The sequence below is a fragment of the Melanotaenia boesemani genome, chromosome 5, assembly GCF_017639745.1.
Source record: "Melanotaenia boesemani isolate fMelBoe1 chromosome 5, fMelBoe1.pri, whole genome shotgun sequence".
Classification (NCBI taxonomy): Eukaryota; Metazoa; Chordata; class Actinopteri; order Atheriniformes; family Melanotaeniidae; genus Melanotaenia; species Melanotaenia boesemani.
The window spans coordinates 20,357,097-20,378,289 of NC_055686.1; the positions used below are offsets into that span (position 1 = coordinate 20,357,097).

Sequence of the window (21,193 nt, forward strand, 5' to 3'; positions counted from 1 at the left end):
ATTTCAAGTCATTTTCACAGATAGACTCATTAATTTTAATCTGTTATCTTCTCTGTGTTAAGAGGAAGCCCAGGAGGCTGTCAGTATTTTAACTTACAATGTGAATATGTACTGTTGGCTGCTGTTGGAGTTAAGAAGTTAGAAGATGCATGATAAGTAATCCAAAGCTAGCAGACACTCAAGAAGCAACAGATGCAGCTCTTTTTCCTTCATTTCAATCCTTCTATGCTGAGATGAACTGTCTTCAAACTGATGGGCTATTATTTTGCTATTAGCTTAATTAAAAGTATTTCATTTTCTACATTAAAAATAACAACAAACGATTAGTATTTGATGCTTTGGCAATGAGAATGAGTTGAGTAAGTTCGCTTCATGTGTTAATAGACTTCATAGTGAAAAAAAGCCTTTTATAAAAATCTTTTGTATAAATTACAACACATAAACATATTTGATCTCTTATCACTGCTGATGCCTGCTGATGTCCTAGTGTTGCAGAGGGATTGAATAAAACAAGTGAAGGCTGTCTGACCCATCACTGAACTGTACTAACATCATTTCCTTCAAATAGGCTCAATGATTTCATGTAGATGTCATTTCATGCCCAGTGGATTGAAGAAAAAGATTTTTGCATTTTCCAGAGAACTGAATCTTATATTAATCTATGTACACCATAAATAATGCAAACATTTCAAACTCCACTGCACATAATTCAGCTCTCTGTTACTGGTATTTGATGAGTTACACATATGATTCATCATGGAGCGGATGTTTAAAGCCCAGTAGTAAAGCCTCATTTACAATGAACAGCTAGATTTAACAACAAAAAGGAACCTGCTATTAATTTCAAGTGTGTTCAGTTTTAAAAAAGTAGAAAGAAAACATTTAAGATTTAGTCAAATTTAGTGTATTTCAACAACATTCAGTGAATACTTGCGAGTTGAGTGGATCAGTTGCTGTTTTACTGAAAGAAATTGACTACAGAAACAAAAAAAACTAAATATTTTTCCATTTTTGTTTGATAAATAAGTTTATTGCTTAACAGTTTGGTGTATCTCTTGTCATATTTTCTGTTTCATAATGCCCCAAATAATTGCTGTAGCTGAGCATCATGAGCTATGTACTGCATAATAAAGGTAGTGTTTAACACTAACTTGCAGAAATAATAAGCTGAACAGCAGCAGATAAAACTTGTCGTCATAGTGCCATCAAAATATCATGTGCACCAAAAATGCACACAGATAACATGGTTATCTGGTTAAAATGATTTGAACTCATTGTATTTCATTGTATTTGAAATCATTGTATTTCATTTTAATCTGGCGACTAACTTTATATGCCCAGATGTATGTGTACAGTAGATTAACCAAAGCTTATTTCAGCTGGGAAAAAAAATCTGTTTGAGTGAATTAAACAAGAAAATTAGCTTTAAAAATGGAGTAATAGCTCTTTCTCTGTTACTGTGACATTTCATATTTTACAAGATTGTGTCATGTGTAGCACAGTTTTTCAGTGTAAATGTTGTTAAACAAGGACGCAACAAAGAAATGAGAACATAAATGAACTGTAAATTTGGTTAAAATGCAAAATAAGTGAAATAGCTTGAGGGTGTTTTATTTTTTTTAATGCTGTGGGAAGCTGCTTTTCACTTCTGCTTGGACTTTCACAAAGACAGCTATTCAACAAGCTTCTATTATTCTTGGCGATTATGCTGTGCCAAGTTTAAAATGATTGACATGAACATTTCAGAAAGTCATTACAGCAAAGGAGATGTGGGATGCGGTAAGTTTCCCTTTAAGGGGAGGGGGAAAACATTTAATGCTCAAAAACAAGTTATAAAAAATCAATTATTTATTGATCTCTTGAAAGAGAAAATCCCTTCTGGAATCTGCTTTTCTGCTGTGAAATCTTAATCTCACTCAAGGGTGCTTAAGTTCAGTGTTTCTTTCATAAAAAGTTAAATAAAAAATTATTTGCAAATGTTGCTTCATCAGAAGGTTAAAAGAGGTAAGAAGAGAAATCACTGTTATTTCATGTAACATGTAAAAGAGAGCAAATGATGGAGAAAATGTAGAAAGAGAACATCAAAGTAACTGAATGCTGATGCCGGCAGGGCCGTTGAAGCTCCGTCATTTAATGTATTAGTCATAAATCATGAGTCACTCTGCCAGGAGGAAATTTTATATCTGTTAAACTGAATTAGGAAAACATGCATAGTACATAGATTAAGACAGTGGTGTTTTTATTTATGAACAAAAATATAAAAAGAGTGGAAAAAACATATATATAAACTCATAAAGCTTTAAATGCTCTTCAAAATAATGTGATGAAACAGAGAGCATAAACCGCTATTAGCTAATGTGCATCCAAACAACAAACCTGTTGACATTTCATCAAAGTATTATTCACTGAACAAATATGAGAAAATTGATCTTAACACAGCTGAGAGCTGTCGCACGTAATCATGCTGAGGCAATCCACTGTGACATGCTGAGTCCCGTGTTAACTGTTTAAATGCACATACTAAGCAGAATTAAAATAAATAAATAAACCAAAACGTGGCATATGGATGATGTCATCACTGTGGTAAATCTATTCTCAATACTAATGTCCTTTGTTGTTAGGTAACAGAAAGGTAGTAGTACTACTAGAACAGGGGAGTACATTTAACCAAAGAAGTAACCTTTTTAGATAATACATAATTAACATTTAATTGTTCAATGTGTACTCCTCCCACTAAAAGCTCAGTCACCCAACTCAAATAATTTTTCCATTAAATAGTTTCCCATTCCCTCAAGGGAAGGAAGCACTAAAAATAAATAGTCAGATATTAAGAAAGTAAGAAAGCGGGTAATTTCCTGAAGAACCACAATGAGCTTTTATTCCAGCAGATAATGCATTAACATTGTCCAATTACCTTTCCTAACACTAATTATGTAACTTAAATTAATAATTCTCAATTATTATCTGAAAAGGAATGTCTAATTATGGTAGCAGGGGCTCACTATACATAATTATAGGCCAACAACAGGGTTTTATGCTGAGACTTCACTCAGCCTGCTATAAGCTTCATTATTTCTGGTCAGGCCTCACAAGTTTCTTTGTGCTTATTTAACAATATGCTGCTTGCACATCAGCGGTTCTCTGCAGAGACTCCTGCTGACATAATGTTTGGCTGTGACATCCAGTCAAAGCTGCTGACCCCTCACTGTAAAGTCAATGAAGCAGCTATAAGCATTATTCTACAGAGAGCAAGCTCCAGGCCTTAAAGTTGAATAAACTCTTTATAGTTCAAATATGTGTTTCAAATCCAGTTGAAATGATCAAATAGGTCATCGGTTCATATCATTACATATGACTCAACAGTGATCTCTGAAGTATCACCCCTACATGAAGTAGGAGGGAAACAGTAACTGCTTCCACATATGAGTATACACATAAGTTATATTAAATCTTTAAGATTACAAAAACTAGTTTTTCACATTTTGGTTTGGTTTAGGCTATAACTTTTCTAGTATTAGAAATCAAAACTACCTGGTGAGGAATAACCTGGCAGTAATTATTCCTCTCTGATTTAACCACCACTCAAGGCCAGATTGATTTTGTTTTGTCACCAACTATTTTACTTCCTAGGTTTAGGCAGTAACATCACTTGTCTCTTATGAGCATTTATAACTAATCAGTTAGGGTTAAAAACAAGCCTGGTAAGCACGAAAAAAAGCAGGGAAGGTTATGGATCAGGATGTCCTCCAGAAATATTAATTTGTGGTGTGAGGAGAACCAAAGTCGATTAAAGCTGCAAGCAGTGTTGAAAGCTCTCATACCTTGGTGGTGCGCTGGCCTTTGTTGTGACAGTGATTCCAGGCGACCTCCCTGCAATGGCACTTTTGCTGTCATATGTGGCCCCACACAGATGCAGAAGTTTACCTCATTATGTGCTCTTCTCCTCCACCCTACACAATAAATAGCATCAGTATGTCAGGTGACATGTAGAAGCTAATATTAGTTGAAGGAGCTAATTTTATGGGGGGGTGTTGAGTCATTTTACACGGTGGCTGGGAAATGCAAAACAATATTACATGAAGTGAAACACTTAAACTTTCGCGATACAAATTTACATCTACTGCAACACTTTTACATTATTACAATGCACATTTACATAATAGAAATCATATTTACATTTACAAAACAAAAGTACAATGGCAAAACACTTTTACAAACAACAAAAATGGGTTTTCAATAAAAGTGTTTTCAAGACTTCGCTCATGTTCTAAGACGTACATGCAGAGAAATGTGCACTAACGCCCCCCTGTGGTCACAGATTCTGATGGGTCACAGGTTATGGTGAAACACATATCTTTGTAATTGTGTTTCCTGAACTTGTAAAAGGGTTTCACATCCATGTAAAGCTGCTTTGTTGTTGGTAAAAGTGTTTTGCTATTGTACTTTTGTTTTGTAAATGTAAATATGATTTCTATTATGTAAATGTGCTTCGTGACAATGTAAAATAGTTGCAGTGGATGTAAATTTGTATTGCAAAAATGTAAAAGTACTTCACTCGATGTAAAATTGTTTTGCACTTCCCAGCCACCGTAGCCTTCACATCGCCTCAGTCTCAGTCAAGCTTGTTACATACTAAGACAGGGCTACTGAATTTGGTCCAGCCTATCAAGTTCTGCACAATGACTCGTTAATTTGAGTCAGGTGTGTTGATACATGGAAAACCTGCTGGATTGAGGCCTTTGTAGGACCGAACTGAGTAGCCTTTACTAAGAGATAACGCAGAAACACAATAATGGTAGTGGTCATTTACTACAGGATATGGAATCAAGTGACCTTTCATCTACAATCCATCTTACATGTTTCAGGCTTGTACACCCCATTTGGAAAGCAATATTTCCAAATACACAGGTATACCTCTCATCTAAAATGATTACTGTATGCATTAGTTACAGCTGCATCAGAAAAGTCCTGCCTCCTTATCTGCATCCGGGCAGGAAAGCTAACTCCATTAGCCCCTTTAGTCCAGAAAAAACTTCTTCATGCTTCTTGCATAATGCAGCCAGTTAGCTGCATTTTAAGCCATGAAGAAGTGTTACAGTTAGAGAAGGACTTACACTATTTTTTCTTAATTTTTTCAAATAATGCTGACAGGTGAACAGAATCAGCTGGTGTTACAGCTGACTTTGACTCATCTTAGTTGTCGATCAGCAGGTTACTCTTGCCCACACATCGTACACCAGATTTGCTGTCTTTCACTGTCTGAGACAACTGAATTCTAAACTTTGTCACTGTCAGGCTACATCTAGGTAAACCTATTTTCTCACCAGATCTTATTCTCTAAGCAAATCAGACTGAACTCTACTTTGTTGCTCAACATAAAAACTTAGAGACAAAGCTAGTTGACAAATTAAAAACACCTGAAGGAAAAACATTCCTTGTGCAGTAATATTCACTGACAGTGAAGACTAATAGGAACAGAGCAGTAATTATGGCTGAAAGCAGAAGCATCATTCCTCATAATCACAGACTTCCTCAGACTAAACATGAATTGTCTTTGACAGCTGTCAGCTCCTTTCTTCTTATACACACTCAGCACATCTTAAACCCTGCAGGTCAGAGCTACCTGATCGCTCTTCCCTTGTTCTGCACCACCATGTTTCCAGATAGTAACCACCTTATTGAGGGTAGGTGGTGTGAACCCATGCTGGTATCAAGAAATGGTGCATGAACAGCAGGACAAGCCATGTCAAGTTATCACAGAGCAATCTTTGTTATTTCCCACCAAGAACTCTAAAACAGTAATACTCTGTCCTGAACTCACCCCTGGCCATTTCACATTTAATTTACTGTTCTAAAATGACATGGAGCCAGTTTAAATGTGAAATGTGCTGATGTGATGTGAAATTTATTCATGATGTTGTGATGTTATGTGCATGTTGTTTTTTTTTTAAAATGCTCAAGATTTGGATTTTTTGTTGACTGACATATTATAAGGAGCTAGAATAGCGCAAACAAAACAATTCACTCAGACACCAACAGCATGAAAGCATTCGAATTGTGGAACTAGATGCTAAGCTGGGTGAATATAGCAGTAAAAAATTAGTTTTCTGAACTCATGTGGCGACTATAGATTTGTGAAAGTGAACTTGGTCCTGCCGGTGTGTTGCTGGAAGTCCCTGGGAACTGTGTGAGAAAGCCAGTAGATGCAGACTTGTGACTAGAAGGTCGCCAGTTCAGCTCCCTGGACGAGCTATGAGGTAAGACGGTGAGCCACGCTCTCACCTTTCCCCCTGCAATAGACAATGAAGCATTGCCGAGCTGTATAAACTGCCCAACCAACTGCAAATTATCTTCAACATAAATATTTTTATTTTTATTGTAAGCAGACATTAAATTGTGTAGTATAGCCATAAATGGCAAGTTTGGGAGGCAAACCATCTGTTATTTTAATGGTTCTCAAACTGGGGCAGTGGTGCAGACAGAATAAATTCAGTGACATTTGTATCATTATAATAGCTGGAATTGCTGCAACAACCCAGTTAGTTTTTAACTCTGTATGTTCACATTTCCTACACCAGATGCACAAATGTCACACAGACATGTGCAGAAAATCTTATGGTGCTCACAATTTCAAAACCATTGTGTTTAGGAGTTAGGGGTATTTTCTAAATAGCAGCAATTTAAGGCATATAGTGAATATATGAGCAGATAATTTTGTACCTCACATCACCGTGGTAACGTTAACTGCCAATCACATCTCACAGCTGGCAGACATTTTATATTCACCAGCTTCTTTCATCTCCCTCCTATTTATTCACTTCCATAAATTAAGCTTAAAGTAGCAGCGTGGAACAAAATTAAAGGTAAAAAGAGAACATTTATTTAATATTATTACCTTCTCCAAGGGGGAGGTCATGCTTTTGGCGGCATTGATATGTCTGTCTGTCTGTCTATCAGCAACATAACTCAAAAAGTTCTCGATAGACTTTGATGAAATTTTCAGGATATCTCAGAAATAGAATAAGGAACTACTGATTAGATTTTAGGGGTTTATCCACATAACTGCCTGGATACAGGAATGTTTTAAAGGATTCTTCACTACAGGGAGATAGGAATAATTTAGCCATAACTCAAAAATGATGCCCAGACTCACTGGCAAAAGGTGGAGGTCTGAGCTCTCTGAGTGCTTCCAGTTAAAAACTGCATTTCACAGATGCTGAAAATAATAGATTTAATAAAAATAACTGAGGGTGCAGCACATGCAGGATAACTAAAAATAACAGGGCTGAAAAACCAAAACTAAAAAGAAAACTCATTACAGCACACACTGATGGCACAAGATGACATGAAGAAACAGCAATGATCTGACAATGAACAAAAGAAATCAAGGGGTTAATATACACTGAGGAGGAGAAAACTAAAAGAGGAACAGGTGAAACAAATTCTCAAATGAAACCAGGTGTGTAGAGAACAGAAAGTAAAACAGAATGTAATACACAAGGGGATAAACTATAAAATAATACAGGAAATGAGACTTTAAAACAACAAAGAAGAGGACCTAAGGAACAGACCAGTACAGGCAATGAACACAGGGGTACCTTACACAATAAAACAGGAAATCAGGATTGCAGCTTAGGCAACTGCAACAGCAAAATAAAATCCAACAAAAAACAAAACCCCACAGACTATGACACACATACATGGCAGCTGCCATAGTTGTGTCACCCTCTTTCCTACGATGTTTCTGAATGGACAAACAACTCTGTGTGTAGAGTGAGAACAATGGGTGCCAGAGCACCGTTTGAGACAAGTAACACCTTAAAAGGCACAAAGAAGTACACAGTTCACATGCAGAGACAGTTACTTGCATTCATCACTGCTCCTCAGGCCACTGGATCAGGTTGCAGTTCAAAACATATTTATGTTGGAAAGAATTTTGGCCACAGGTGGCCACCATCTAGTCACAGTTGTGCCTGTCATTTAAAGCAGAGGTCCCCAACCCTGGTCCTCAAGTCCACTATCCTGCAGGTCTTAGATGTCTCCCTGCTACAACACACTACCTACTTTAACGCAAACATATTAAAGAGATAAACTCTAACCTTTGATCAAAATAGTGCTTTCTGAGTGATGTTTCTTCCAGGTATTGATGCTTTCTTTTGTTCAATCTTAGTTATGAATATTTTAAAAGTAAAAAAAAATGTATCCATATCTCATTAATATTATTCTCAGCCATTTATATCTCAAATTCGAAAATGACATCATCAATTAATGTATATACGAGATTACTGTAATAAAGATAACTTGATATTGCAACTCTGATATTTATTATGCTGCTAGTTCTTATTTTGGCTAGTTATTTATGTATGCTAATAGATGCCTATTTCTCTTACGTCTCTTATTTTTGCTGATCTGGAATGCCTTAGTACTCATTTTCAATGTCTTTCTAATTTTACTGCTATGTATAGGCATCTCTTAGTTTACAGAAATCATTATATCAGTTTTTCTTTATTCCCATAGGTCTAGTCTTTAGTAAAAATGGTGAATAGTCTATTTGTAGAGATCAACTGAGTTATTAAAGATAATCAGTAGAGAGTCCATCTTAGCTTATTCAAAACCGATGGGTTTAATTCTCATTTGGCTACATCTTTTATGGTGTAATTAAATCCATTTTAATATATGTGCTGAGGCACAAATGGAGAGATGTAAAGTTGCTAAATTTGACTGATAATTATCTAAAAAAAATCCAACCCAGTCATTTGAAGAATACATGGCAATGAGTCTTTTTCAGGAAACCACAATATACAATGTCTCCATTTTTACGTAGGTGTCAGCTTTAGCTTCATTAAACAACAATCACCTATTCGGACTGAGCAAGAAAGTCATGCTTACATTATCTGCACATTCCTCACAAAATTGGACAGACAACCCAGACTTCTGGCTGACAAATATATTTGATTTTATATTTTTGCTTTCAGAAATGTGAGATGGCTGCATAATTATCAGCAAACTGAGCTGAAAAGATGAAAATAAACATGCAAAATAGTCAAAATGAGACATAAAATACAATGAGACATACAAAAGGACTCATATAATGCACACAACCAAATTCAGAGACAGAAAAAATATGTACAATCACTTCCAGACAAGCTGAAAGAGATCTATATAGCCCATTATTAAATTTTCTTCATCTCTGGATCTTTGAGACAGAAAAAATGAACCACTGGAAAATTTCAACTAATCAGACATGTTTGTACCTGCAGCTCCCTTTGTTTAGCTCCTGTTTCCCGCAGATGAATGCTTTGGCCATTTATCCAAAACTCAGTGCTAAGGTTTTTTTTTTAGTTTTGCCCACTGACCTGTAGTTTCAAAATCCCCATATGGATGGAAAATATTTAAAAAAATATATATCTCCATTAAGCACATCTTTGATTAGTAAACGTAAGAAAACCAATAGGATTAGTTATAAATTTGGATGATAAATTATATGTCAGGTCTTTTTTTATCTTTGGGAGCACAATCAGGCGAAGATTGGTGCCCCTTTTGTTTCCATAGGTGTTTATGAAAGTATAATATTCACAACACATGCTTGTGAAAGTTTACCAACAGATTCCCAAGAAACTCAGATGGGCAAATACACTCCTTTTTGCCCAGGAAAAATACTTACTTAAATACTTAGATTATTTCCTCTGAATGCATCATGTTTTGATTGCAGTGAAATGATCCATGCATCTGCAGACATCTTCAACCTGTTAAGATTATAAAACAGATGCTGCACACCATCCAAATGCCCTGCCAGATGTTTGAGTCCAGCTAGAGCACTGATGTGTCTTGTGTGGATGTGTGAAGGTGTGTAAGAAGGGGTGAAACGCAGCAGACAGCTGCAAATCCATTCCATCACCTACACCTGATTTACAAAGCAATGTGTCTGCAGCCTCTCAGCTGATGAGCTCATATCTGCTCTCAGCTCACCTCATCTCTCACACTGCTCCCTTGCGATCTCTTTAAAACTGCGGTAATACAGTGAGCTGTAATGCTGTCTGTAAAACTTCCATTACATATTTCTATGTCTGACCGTAAAACACCAGACAGTTTAGTCACTTCAAGGTTACTTGAATATTTCAGTAGAAAAATACTTTATTTTGAGTGCAGCAATGCTGACCTCCAGTGAGTTGATGCGTATTGAAAAGGAAAAAAAGGACATCCAAAACTGCTTCTAAACGTGGCGCATGCTGACATCTCTTTTGGGATATTTTAAGGTTAAAATAGTGTACATTTTTTTAAAATCAATTTGGAAATGTATCTAATTTGGACAAGAACAGAGCTTTACTTCTGGCTTTGCCACAGTTCCACTACGAAAACAATGTTGTGTACCGGGGGAGGGGCAGCACTTGGTGAGTTTTCTGAGAACCACACATGGAGCATTAATAAGGAGTGAGCGCGCATCATGGTGAAGGAAGGAGAGATGCGGCTGGACACATCTCAACTCCTGACAAACATGAGACGCATGAAGATGATTGTTTTTGTTTTAGTAAGTCATCTTTAGATTCACCTTATCACCAGGCTGAAGAAAACATCCAAAGGTGCCACTAAGTGGGGACCTTTTTTCCCTCTTTCATGTGCTCGTGTCCATGTCGTCAGATTTGTAAATCAGCAGAGGAGCCGCGCGTTATTGATGGACTCTCGTGTAATTAGGCGGCTGAATGGGAATTTATGCCAACATTTAAGTATCCTAGAAAGCGCACACGGTCAGGATGGAGTCAATCAACGCCAGCGGGATGGACGCATTCACAGTGATCCATCTAAATTCCTCCTGGAGCTTGGATCATGGATATTCTTTAGCAGCAATAGCTGGCATTGCTGCTCTTGTAAGTTTTCTAATTGTTTTTACCGTTGTTGGAAATATTTTGGTGGTTATTGCTGTGTTAACGAGCAGGGCGCTGAAAGCTCCACAGAACCTTTTTCTGGTGTCTCTGGCCACCGCGGACATCCTGGTCGCGACATTGGTGATGCCGTTTTCTCTAGCAAATGAACTTATGGGCTACTGGTATTTTGGAAAAGTTTGGTGCGGCATATATCTAGCTTTGGATGTTTTGTTCTGCACTTCTTCTATCGTACACCTGTGCGCAATAAGCTTGGATCGATATTGGTCTGTTACGCAGGCTGTAGAGTACAACCTGAAGAGGACTCCAAAGCGCATCAAGTGCATCATCCTTCTTGTGTGGCTTATATCGGCATTCATCTCCTCTCCGCCTCTCATTTCTATTGACAGAAACAATGATATCAGCTTCCAGCCTCAGTGTGAACTGAATGATGAAACTTGGTACATTCTCTCCTCAAGCATTGCCTCCTTCTTTGCACCCTGCTTAATTATGATCCTGGTGTACATCAGAATATACCAGGTGGCCAAAACTAGAACCAGAACCATGTCGGGAAAAAATCCCAGACCAGATGGTGTAACACAAACAGAGAATGGACTGAGCAAACCGTCCTCCCCTTTCCACGGCGAGAAAGAGAATGGCCACTGTCAATGCCCGCCTACGCCCAGTCAGCGCACAGTCACCATAGGCCAACAGACTGAGGAGGCTGACATGGAGGAGAGCTCATCCTCAGAGGGCAAAGATCACAAATCCCAGCGCCAGGACTCCCAAAGAGCCAAAAAGCTCAGCCAAAAGAAAAGCTCCCTTTCCAAGCACTCTGCTCGCATCACCAGAGTCAGTAACAAGTCCATGGACCTCTTTGCCTCCAGGAGGAAACGTCGTCGGAGTTCTTTAGCCAGAAAAAAAGTATCTCAGGCAAGAGAAAAGAGGTTTACATTTGTCCTGGCTGTGGTCATGGGGGTGTTTGTCGTATGCTGGTTCCCCTTTTTTTTCAGCTACAGTCTGTACGGAGTCTGCAGGGATTCCTGTAAAATCCCCGACCCACTCTTCAAATTTTTTTTCTGGATTGGCTACTGTAACAGCTCTCTTAACCCAGCAATTTACACCATTTTCAACCGGGACTTCAGACATGCCTTTCAGAAGATCCTCTGTAAGTCATGGAAAAAGTCCTTTTAGATGGGAAGCAGAGATGCTGCATTACTGTGACAAACTCAAAGGAAATATCAAAGTGAATAGTATTTGTTACGCCACTAATGTCTCATTGTCCCGTCGTATGTCAGTCATGGCAGAGCCAGCTTCAACATACAATATGTTTCCATTACAGGCTTTTTACAGGCTTTCCTGATCTGATTATTGAGTGCTGCCATTCTTTATTTCCCTCAGAACTGTGCTGTAATACTTTAACAGTGTATTATAAATGAAAAAGCTGTCTACATGCACAAATTATTCACATGACTAATTTATCTTAAAGGGGGAAAATAAAATAAGATGGTGCCTGATATGAATCCTGCTCAATTTGTCTTATTATGTGCTAATACAGTATAATGTTTTTTGTTTCTGCTGGAGTATGAGTTGACAATTTGCTCTGGTAATTTAACTTATTAATTGAGGAGTATAAGAATTCCTATCAAAGTAGAGATTTGGTTCAAATGATGTTTGGTATTTTGGAAAATTTACTTATTCATTAAATATCTGGGAGCTTAAAGCTTACATCTGCACAGACATTAAAAATGAGCAACAGAGCAAACCAGATTGTATCAAAAGGTAAAAATATTATAAAATCCACAAAGTAGTACTTTCAAAGCTCACAAGTTAACATAATTTGCCTCTCAAAAATACATGTAGCAAATATGTTTTTCTACGTCTAAAAGATGTGGTAGTGTTATAAAAAAGAAACATTGGGAGATGGAAATATTTGTCTTTGTATAGGGGAGCAGTCAGATTTTTGTTATTTAAACCTAACTACATGTGTTTGTGTGTGTGTTTCATCCCTATGCTAACCATGTGTTTAGTATGCCTAAACCTAACCAATGAGGCTGACAGTAAAATGAAAAGAAAAAAAAGTAATTTTGTAATGGTCTTCACAAATTAAGCAATAAGTATAGTCTAACTAAATCATTATAATTTTTCTGCTGCAATATACCCGAGTTAATTAGTGTGCTTCAGAGGTTCTTGTGGATTTTGAACCTGGCCAGTGGTTTCCCTATTCCAGTCTTTATGCTGAGCTAAGCTAACCAGCTTCAGATAAATCGTCAATATACAGAAATGAAAAAGCCATTGCTCTTATCTAATTCTGAAAAGAAGCCAATGAGAATGTTTTCTGCACTGCCACAGAATTGCTTTAAGATCATGTAAAAAAAAAAAAAAAAAAAGAAAGAAAGAAAAAGAAAAAGAAAAAGAAAAAAAAACAATCTTGAAGCTTTAGCTAAGTAAGTATTATGATTTGATTCTGCATTTGGTAAAAATGCCAGTTAACACAGCAGAATAAACTGCTCTCTGGCTTCGCGTTTAGGTTTGAACAAGCACTGAAGAGGTAATTATTTTTATGACATTCAATCCAGCTCTTTTCCTCCCCCCACACTAGCCACTGAAAATTTAAGATAAAATGCATTTATTCTAAATTTAGTTTTCAAGAAACTTCTTTTCTGATTGTTTTCTTCTGCTTATTTTAGATTTTTGCAGTGAGCAGAACACATCTTTCTTCTGCTTAAGTTGTTTGCTATTATGCAAAATCCTTGTGTCACTGGCTGTTGTGGTGACACTGATGGTCATGCAGCAGGGCATCAAATGATTCAGTAGCAATGATGAAGTTAGAAAATGCTTTGGCCATCTGATTACTCCTGCAATCTTGCAGGGACACCCAAAGTGTCCTGCCTACAACCCACTGGAATGCCAAAGGGTTAAAGACACAGGCAGACACATAGGCTATATTTAATCTTTTCTTTCAGAGCACTAAGTGGCTTTATTTACATCAGATTAGATGAGTACAGTGGTTTCCATCCCTACATTTATCTAATGAGTGACAGCAGTTTTAATTAAGTCCAACTGTGTCGTTTCCTTTTCAGCTTATGGAGAAAAATCCCTATTTATGCAAAGTCAGAGAAAAATTGACATTTTGTTTGTGTTGTCTTTAAAAGCCTAATATAAACCGTTTCATAATTGGGTAGAATTGCAGAGTTAAGATCAGAATGGTAGCTCCAAAACTGCTCATTCAGACACAGCAATGTGATTTGAAATCCATGGGAATCTATGGAGAGGTGGGGAGGGCATCAATGCCTCTGATGGAGAGTGGCCATGTCTGTTTCAGGGTGCTGCTGACCTTTCAGCACAACAGGTCTGATGTTGGTTCTGGAAGCATCATAATCTAATATTCCCCAGAGCCCCTGTGGGGTAAGACTGAGGAGAAACTAAATTCCCCACACCAAACTCTTATTTTCTCCCTGTGGGCGAGTGTGCGCATGCAGCCAAAAGCCATTTGTAACGGATTACGAGTCCATCTGCTGTTGTTCCAACTGCTATTCACAGCCGCCAGAGATTTATGTCTGAACAACGCGAGAAGAAAGCAGCATCCCAGCATGTGTAATTGTTTGAGTCAAGAGAATAAATGAAAAGGTGGAAAGTGTGATGGAAAAGAAGGCAAATATACCTCTGTCGCCAGTCTGTTGATATTGTATAATGAAATATTGAAATACCGTATTATATTAAAATACAGTATTTTAATATAATCATCTTTCTCTTGTTGCATAAGAATCACCAGGGAAGCAGTACAGGCACACTTTAGCCACATTGCTTCACCAGTTACAACACCTGCTTTAATTCTATTTAAAAAATGAATCATTTTATGCTTATATATGTTCAGAAACTAAAATGATTTCTGCACAAGCTCAAAGAAAAATAAATGAGAAAACCTACAGGCACATATGTTTAATGAGGATATCAGCTTCACATTAACTTCCAAAGATCTCATGAATCCAAAAGCAAAGGGTAGTTTGATAGTGTCTGTGATCAGTTTGGTCATTCAGCCAAAACTTTGTGTGATACAGTCAGTACTGAAAGACCCGAAAAGTGAAGGTTATTTGTCTCTTTACTGGCTTAAAATCAAGTTAAAGGTGTCACGAAGTAAACATTTAGTGCAGAAACTGTGGTTGTTTTACTTTTAAAACAGCATTTTAAAAACATTTCATAGCAATACATCGTGTGAAAATAATTAATAGAACTGTAACTTAACTGACTCCATCATAAACCTTTTATGTTGTGCAAGTTTGCCATGTATTATTTAGCTGTTACTCCATTATACATGTAAAAATGTGATACTTAGCAGGCACAAATCAGTCATGATGTTTCTGGTTACAAAACGAATGCAAATCTGATAGGCACCTTTCTTTATAAAGTATCTGTCTTTTTTGTTCAACCCATAGGAGCCCAAAGTGACATATTTGTCACATACCGTTTCAGAGACATTTTGCTTCAGTTTATGGTATAAACTTTGCTTAAAATCCTGTTGAACAAAATCTGAAATCTGTCTTCTGTCCCCTAATAGACACCCAGAAGCAGAAAACCCCATTATAATACTTTCTACTACTACTACTACTACTACTATCACATGGTAATAAATGGTAGATATCCCCCCCAAAAAATTTTACTTTTTCGTTACATTTTGTTAAAGGGCCAAATAAAGACTTTTCTTAACATTTTTTCATGAGTCGGGCCTTTATGGGTTAAGTTTGTTTTATATGTCCACAAGCTACGGTGAAGAAAAACAGGCAAAATTCAGACTGCTGGGTAGACCATGGAGGCTGCATCCTTCTTGAAGTCATATGATGTTTTGCAATGCAGTGATGTTTACAGCTGTCCTTCAAGTAGCATAAAAATTCCATGTAAGGAGGAAAGGGGGGCTAGTGAACATTAAACCCCTTGGACTTCAACTGCTTAGATGGGGTGACTGTCATCTTGTAAAAATAATGATCATGATCATTTTTTGACTAACCTATTATCCAAGAAATTAGAAAAGTGTTCTAGCCAAGTGTTGTTGTTGTTCAAGTAACATCTTGAGCTCATGTCTCATATAATTCTCACTAAAATCTGTGGGCCTGACTCATTTGATTCACTGTCATGTGTATACAATACTACAGTATGTAAGAGTTCTAGCTATGTAACATTCTTCAATAAGCTCGCACATGTAGTCAAAGCCATAATGAGCTATTGAAGAAGACAAGAGGAGGAACAAGAAGCAAAATGTGAAGAATCAATCCCAACAAAACCCCATGGGGGTGGAAATGAGTGGACCGGCATCACCAAAGACGACAAGTTCTCTAACATTCTTAGAGCAACCAGTTTACCAAGTACATGCATCCTGACAAGTAAACTTTCAGGATAGGTAGAAACTACTTTTTCTTCCAACTGTCATAAGCATATGTGAAACAGTGCAGCAGTAGACTGTTCACTCACAGTTTAGTCCGACACGCAGTGATGAGTGGAGATACTTCAGCTTCACAAACAGCGCTGGTGCACAAGTTGATGTGTGTGAAGACCACAAACCTTCCTAAACGTCTAAGAATCAGTCATAACACAGAATCAGAGTTGAGGTTATGATGAAGTGAACTAAAGAGGAGAGCAGGAGGACAGGTGCTTGATGGAGACAGATGTTACTCTGAGTACCATCAGAAAATATGGAGCTGTGTTGGATATGAGTAGCGCTGTCACTGGTTTTGGGGGAAGTGATTTACATCTGTCTGCTGCTAGGTTTAAGTTTTCATGCTGATATTTAAACAACAGGAGTTCCAAGGCTTCCTGTTCTGTTAAAATGTGCAGTAATAAATATGGTTATGAAAGAAGTAAATGTTACAATAAATAACTGCATGCATCCAGCTTGGAGTAATAAGTCCCTGAGACCACCTCACCTGACCTCAGTTCCACAGGCTTATATTCAGTCAGGTAAGATTACCTGCAGAGCTGATTATTACCTAAACTAGGTGTCACTAAATTAATCAGTACTGGGAATTAAACAACAACTATGAGCTTTGAAAAAAGAAATAATACTTAAAATATTTAATAGGTGGAGAATCAATCAAACATCAATAAGTTTAATTTATTTAGCTGAATTTAACTGAATAATTTTTAATGTAAGGATAAAAAGATGCTGAGGTGTATGTCCTTGTGTTTTTCTAAACAAACTAAACTGACTGGTTTCATTCCAGTCAGTGTAGCTACTGACCACAGAGAGATGTGTTTAATTATTGCAGAGGCATCTACAAGCTTCATTAAAGAAAACAGCAGAATTACACTCTCACTATAGAAGATGTGTGTATTTCCAAATGAAGTATATTTTCTTTTAATTTGTTTACTCAATAAAAGCATTTCAGTGGATAAAATGAACTAAGGAAAGTGTTGAAAACTTTACAATAAATATTTTTGATGCCTTGTGGCAGAAGAGACAGGAGGTATAGATGAGAGAAGATACATAAAAGACGAGGACAGAGAGAAGAGGACATCAGAGAGGCGGAGATAAGTTGTTCCCGTTTTACAATGAATTTTGGTCTTTATTTTGGTCTCTTGATACTTATGTGTGAAGATATAATCTCTCTCTATTGCTGTGTGTTTAGCTTTTACACTTGCTGCGAGTCCCGACCCTTTCATAAACGGAAGTATGAAAGCATGAAAACTAATTTCTTTAGTTAATGTTTTTGTAATCTGGAAAATTTTACAGGAAATTAGGCTTTTTACAGTTAAAACTACAGGATTGTAAGTAGTAAACACATGTTTCATTTATCCCATTTACTCCACATCAAAAAGAGGTGGGTTCGTCTTAAATATAAAAGTCTCAGGATGAAAATTGGTTCCACTCCAGCCCTGTCTCCCACACAGCGAAAGTCTGAGTCAGGGTGGTGGTAGGAGCAAAGAAAGTCAGCTGTGAGAAACAATCTGTTTAGCGCTGAATGTTTTTGCTACAAGCTTTAGCAATAAACACCACACAGCTCTTCTAGTTACAGCAGAGTCTTGTGTCCGCTTTATCACTGCTGACTATCACTGCTGAAGTGAAAGAAGCATCACCCCAATGCTAGCCTCCGCTTTAGCCCAGGAGTAATCACCTTGGCTGTGTCAGAATGTCCACCCTACTCCCTGCATAGTGCCCTATGTATGGGTCACGGTATTTTGTAGGGGTGTCCGAATGTCCAGAGAGAAAAAAGTAGTGCACTCAAAATTACCCAAAATGCATCTTGAAAAATAGTGAGTATTGATGGTCACTAGACGGGTCAATATAGACCACAATGCATTGGGGGCAGAAGCTCAACATGGAGCAAGGAGGCGAAAAAATCAAGCGGCGCGAAATGAACTATAAATGTAAGTATTTTATTAATGATATTCAATATTTGAGTGGTGTTAATGTGCTGAAATAGAAAACTTTGGATTGGATTTAAAATGACATCTTGACACGCTTTGTGGTTGCCATGGTGACAGCTGGTAGTCACGTGGTCTGCGACGAGGAAAAAATAGGCAGCTTCGTGTCCGAATCGCCAAGAGAATGAGTGCACTAGTGTGATATATAGTGCAACCCTATGTAGTGAACGAGGGGTTAGGGAGTAGGGTGGACATTCGAACTTGTCTTTAGTTCACTTAGAAAAGCAGCCACCCCCATAAACACGGCCAGCCCAGGTTCAAGCCTGTCATCTCGCTAACCCGCTTTCTCTTCTAACTACTGTACAATAAAAAGACACTAGTACGTAAGCCGAGAGCAGCTGGCCTTGACTTTTTTTTTTTTTTTTAATCACCATCTCAACAGTTAATTTTCACGTTATCTCTTGAAAACTAAATAATTTATCTCATTATCTCCAGAAAACAAACTTCTGTTTCTTAAGATAACATGATGATTAAGGTGTTACTGTGTTAAACCTGATTTTATTGATCAAAATGAGCACCAAGACAGCTTCACAATTTCAGCTTTTATCAGACTTAACAGAAGTAAAATCTGATGCATTGATCAGTGATGAATGTTCCTCGATGTAACGTCAGCTTGCATCTGTTGCTGGCTTGACTCTACTGAGGCATCCCAGTTCAGAACAACTCTGTACTGGGATATGCTCTCAGCTTCCGTACATATAGCTCACAAAATTTAAAAAAATAAAACAAACAAAATAAAAACCATTCATTTGTGGAACACACATTGTTTAAATAACTTCTCACACCCTTTACAATTTCCCTTTGGAAATGAAGTATTTTTACTGTTATTATTGACATGGTGATATCATGGTTATTCGATTTTGATTGGCCTGACTAGTCGGCTTCATAATGCACCTGAAATGTCCAGGTTGCATGCGTCATCATTAAACTTGGCCAATTTTGTGGAAGATGAAAGGCCTCAGAGTCTTGTGGATATGAAGCTGCCACACATGACTGGCTTCAATTTTCTGCAAAGCATCAGACCACAGCAGGAAGAAAATATTCGGAGGCTATCATGAGGCTGCAGTGGAACAGCTATCCTAATTTGATGTAATATGACGTCAGAAAATAAAAAAAGACTCATCCAAATATATGTATTTACCCCTGGAAACAAATTTGCTCAGGAATTTTTTTCTTTGACTTATTAATGTAAACTGTCACAATACACATTAATGTTTTCTCTGTCCTGCTCTGGAGATTAAGGTCAATCCTACAACCTCAAATACACTTTTGATAAAAATTAATAATAATTTCTTCTCTGTTTATAATATATCTGACAGATACCTCAATAAACATAAGCCAGATTGACCAGAGCTTTGTAGACAAAGCATCTCTCCATTTGGGAAGAATTCTGCCTAAATAACATGTCTGAGCCTTTTTAAATTAATAAACTTGTTCAGTTCTCAATTTAAAGTGTTTAACTCCTGTGACCACAATATTCAGACATTCTTTTTAATTTTCTTTCATTCAGTTTCAGATTTACCAATAACAGAAGTATGAAAAAACAAAATAAAAATTGTATCAATTAATTAAATGTTGACCAAATGATTAACATTTAATTACATAGATCTCTACCATCCAGTAAAGTCACCACATAAACTATAAGACATAAGGAGACAAGTGATGCAAAGCAAAAATATATTGGAAAAATGTAATAATATCATCAATAGTTCACCTTTGCATAAGTGCTCCATTTAGGCTTTTTGTTGAGCCATATCATTTATTTGCAAAGACTCCAGCTGCCTTAAAATTATTTCCTCAACATTTAGGCTGCTGTGCTTTTTGATTATATTGTTTTTATTGAGCTCTACAGGTTTCATTGAGATACAGAAGAACAAGCAGATCCTTAAACACCCATTATGTCACTTTTATTGTTTTGTTTGTGTCAGTAAAGCTCATCCAGCCTCAGGAGAAGACTGAAGACAAACAAAGCACTTCTTGTGCATTAAGGACATGCTGAAAATCAGATGGAACATGAATTCAGTTCTTACATTTTACTTTTACATATCAAAGAAACCAATTTGACATAGTTTTTCATTTTATGAAACAATTTTAATTATAGTCTGGAACTCATCCCCAGGGCTCACTGTAAATGAAGTGACAAATTACTCGTTCAGGGTGCTGGAAGGTATGGGAAACAAGATCACACTCACATTATTCTTTCATAACATGACAGTTTTATGAGCCTAATAAAGCACTTTTACTGTACAAAGGAGAACAAATGGACAGTGGATGCTTTAAGAGGAAAAATAAAACAGGCAAGTGTGTTGTGCTGTGAACTATTAAACTAGAGTTGTCATTAAGAGAATTGGACCCTTAGCCTAGCAGCAACAACAAATCACTACAAATTAACAGCCCACTGTGGGATTCATTATCTCATAGATTATCTGTTTTAAACAAAGCCTCCAAGCATGATACAGTGATGCATCATTAGATAAAAATACAGCACTTTGAGGCACACTTACGCATGCCGTGATAGCCGATGTATGTAAGCTCCAGGCTTTAAATGAAGATGTGCATCAGTGCAGCTGCCAATAAGTCTTATCATCATTCTACTTTGTGAAAGCTGCAAACAGACAATTACATCATGGAAATTTGGACTAATTCTGAAAGCAGCACTGCTGAGCTTTGGTATCATTATGTACCTTACAATCTTGCATCCTGTCTCTTCTCTGAACTCCCTCCAGCCAGTAAAAATTAGTTTGATGCTGACTTTTGTCTTGTCTCTTGATTTATCCATAACTTCCCGTGCCATTTTCTGAACACAAATCTGTGACACTTTCTTCATGACAAAAAATGCCAACACAAAGCTAATTCAGTATAAAAGACTTGACAAATTTCACTTTACTTGACAGAAGCTGGAGTTAATTGCGGAGACT

General features: G+C 37.1%; 1 protein-coding gene and 1 long non-coding RNA gene across 2 annotated transcripts; both read left to right on the forward strand.

Annotated features, from left to right (window-relative positions):
- The first annotated feature begins 1,034 nt into the window (after nucleotides 1–1,034).
- On the forward strand, nucleotides 1,035–18,874 carry LOC121640362. Its single transcript, XR_006010440.1, has 3 exons — nucleotides 1,035–1,046; nucleotides 8,590–8,592; nucleotides 18,802–18,874. It is a non-coding gene; the product is annotated as an uncharacterized LOC121640362 (long non-coding RNA).
- LOC121640361 (alpha-2 adrenergic receptor) lies at nucleotides 10,443–12,163 on the forward strand. Its single transcript, XM_041986076.1, has one exon. It carries the CDS (start codon nucleotides 10,752–10,754, stop codon nucleotides 12,051–12,053), a length of 1,302 nt encoding a protein of 433 aa, XP_041842010.1. The 5' UTR covers nucleotides 10,443–10,751; the 3' UTR covers nucleotides 12,054–12,163.
- Nucleotides 18,875–21,193: the final 2,319 nt, after the last annotated feature.

Excerpts from the sequence above, each read along its gene's own strand:
- LOC121640361 (XM_041986076.1), top strand. The coding sequence starts at position 10,752 with ATGGAGTCAATCAACGCCAGCGGGATGGACGCATTCACAGTGATCCAT.